This window comes from Amphimedon queenslandica, unplaced genomic scaffold (assembly GCF_000090795.2).
Source record: "Amphimedon queenslandica unplaced genomic scaffold, v1.1 AMPQUscaffold_12831, whole genome shotgun sequence".
In the NCBI taxonomy this organism is placed as follows: domain Eukaryota; kingdom Metazoa; phylum Porifera; class Demospongiae; order Haplosclerida; family Niphatidae; genus Amphimedon; species Amphimedon queenslandica.
In genome coordinates this window covers 33,050-35,242 of record NW_003546933.1, presented here as the reverse complement: position 1 = coordinate 35,242, position 2,193 = coordinate 33,050, and the positions used below count along the sequence as shown (strand labels likewise).

The 2,193-nt window shown below is 36.0% G+C and overlaps 1 protein-coding gene across 1 annotated transcript in view; it reads right to left on the bottom strand.

Moving 5' to 3' along the window:
• The window catches only part of LOC100637518 (splicing regulatory glutamine/lysine-rich protein 1-like), a 4,224-nt gene extending 2,034 nt beyond the window's left edge, over nt 1-2,190 (bottom strand). Inside the window, exons 1-4 of the mRNA XM_011408738.2 lie at nt 2,065-2,190; nt 825-1,061; nt 676-764; nt 450-536 (exon numbers count right to left, since the gene is read on the bottom strand). Of these exons, the coding sequence (XP_011407040.2) occupies nt 450-536; nt 676-764; nt 825-1,061; nt 2,065-2,190 (539 nt within the window). The remainder of the gene's footprint in view (nt 1-449; nt 537-675; nt 765-824; nt 1,062-2,064) is intronic.
• Nucleotides 2,191-2,193: the final 3 nt, after the last annotated feature.

Sequence of the window (2,193 nt, the reverse complement as noted above, 5' to 3'; positions counted from 1 at the left end):
ATATTCAATAATTATTTTTAAAAAGTCAATACAAATACATGTATTTCAGGTCTTCTTCCACTTACTGTGTTGCTTATTTGCAAGACCAGTACTTTATACAGTTTAGTGTATGTGTAATGGAATATGTGCATATACATGTATATGTATGTATAAAAAATAGTGAGAAAGATACTGAAGAATGAATAGTGGTAAGAAAGAAGGAAAAATGACATAGAAAGAAATAGAGGAAGAGAGAGAAAGGGAAAGGGAGGAAGAGAGAGATAAATAGAGAAAGGGAAAGGGAGGAAGAGAGAGATAAATAGAGAAAAAGAGAGGGAGGGAGGAAAAAGAAGGGTGGGGGTTATTTCTTAGGTAATGAGGGCCAGCAGTCTCACTGCAGTTAATATAAAGAAAACACAAATCACGTGAGAATCATGTGACCAGTAGAAGAGATCATGTGATCCACTCACTTTATCGGCCGGTCACCAAACATTGCACCATTGTACTGCAAAGCAACCTGTACTGACTCGGGATTAGCAAACTCTACAAAAGCAAAACTGAGAGAGAGAGAAAGGGAGGGAGAGGGGGAGAGAGAGAGAGAGGGAGAGAGGGGGAGAGAGGGAGGGAGAGGGAGAGGGGGAGAGAGAGAGAGGGAGAAGGTAAGGATATAATCAAATAAATAATTTATATTCTAACCGTGTTGGTTGCGTTTCATCTCCGGCCATCCTAACATATTTTATTTCACCGCAAGTTTGAAAGAAATTCATAACCTGATCCGCATGCAACTGAAAACAAAAAAAAAAGAAAAATATGTATATATAAATTAGCTCCCTTTTCTCCCTTACTGTGCTTGATAGATTCCCCACGTATATGGTTCTACGGATTTCATCAATCTTAGAAGGATCAACATTACCAGTGATAGGAGGCATTGATGGTAGGACTGGAGCAGCTGCCGATTGACCAGTAGACCCGCCAGTTGGTGAATCAGCTGCTGAGAAAGGATCCTGTGATTGAATGTTAGCCGTAATGGAGGAGGCCACTGCCTGGGCTTGTTGGAATGCTGAAGCAAGAGGATTAGGTAACTATAAATAAATAAATAAATAAAATAAATAAAATAAATAAAATAAATAAATAAAATACATAAATTAATATAAGTCTCATTGCTTGTTACTGTACATGCACAAGTCAAATCATTGAGTGATGGGCATTAATTGGAGTATGAGCAAGACTTAAAGTTTTAATGTTCTTTAGATGCTCATAACTTGAAAAATATTTGTCGGAATGAGCTCAAACTTGCTACACAGCATAAGGACATCAATATGTATCAGAAAATGTAATAAAAATTTGGGGTGATTTCGGAGCCATTTTTGGAAAAAACCATGGGCTATAGCTTTGGGTATTTTTCAGAATTTCGATATTTTCTTAAAATGGCCGTAACTCAAAAAATATTCGTCAGAATGAGCTCAAACTTGCTACACAGCATAAGTACATCAATATGTATCAGAAAATGTAATAAAAATTTGGGGTGATTTCGGAGCCATTTTTTGGAAAAAACCATGGGCTATAGCCTTGGGTATTTTTTAGAATTTTGACGTTTTCTTAAAATGGCCATAACTCGAAAAAATTTTGTCGGAATCAGCTCAAACTTTCTACACAGCATAAGGACATCAATATGTATCAGAAAATGTAATAAAAATTTGGGGTGATTTCAGAGCCATTTTTTGGAAAAAACCATGGGCTATAGCCTTGGGTATTTTTCAGAATTTTGACGTTTTCTTAAAATTGCTGTAACTCAAAAAATATTTTTTAGAATGAGCTCAAACTTTCTACACAGCTTAAGGACATCAATATGTATCAGAAAATGTAATAAAAACAGAAAATCTACTCCTTCTAACTTTTGGTAAAATTTGGCCTTGGGCTATATGTGCTACAGTACAGGTGCTTAAACGAAACTTTGAGCAACTTTAAAAATTCGTATAAAATCTAATTTTAATCGGAATCAGCTCAAACTTTCTACACAACATAAGAACATGTATACGTATCAAAGGAGAATCACATATCATTATTAATGAACTCAATAAATACCATTTGTGGTGTTCCCAGTAGACTGGTCTGTGGAGTGGGTAACAGAGGACCAGAATTAACTCCACTACCTATTAGCAGTGACTTATCAATGAATGCTACTGCTACAGCTGGTGCTGCTAACGACATAGC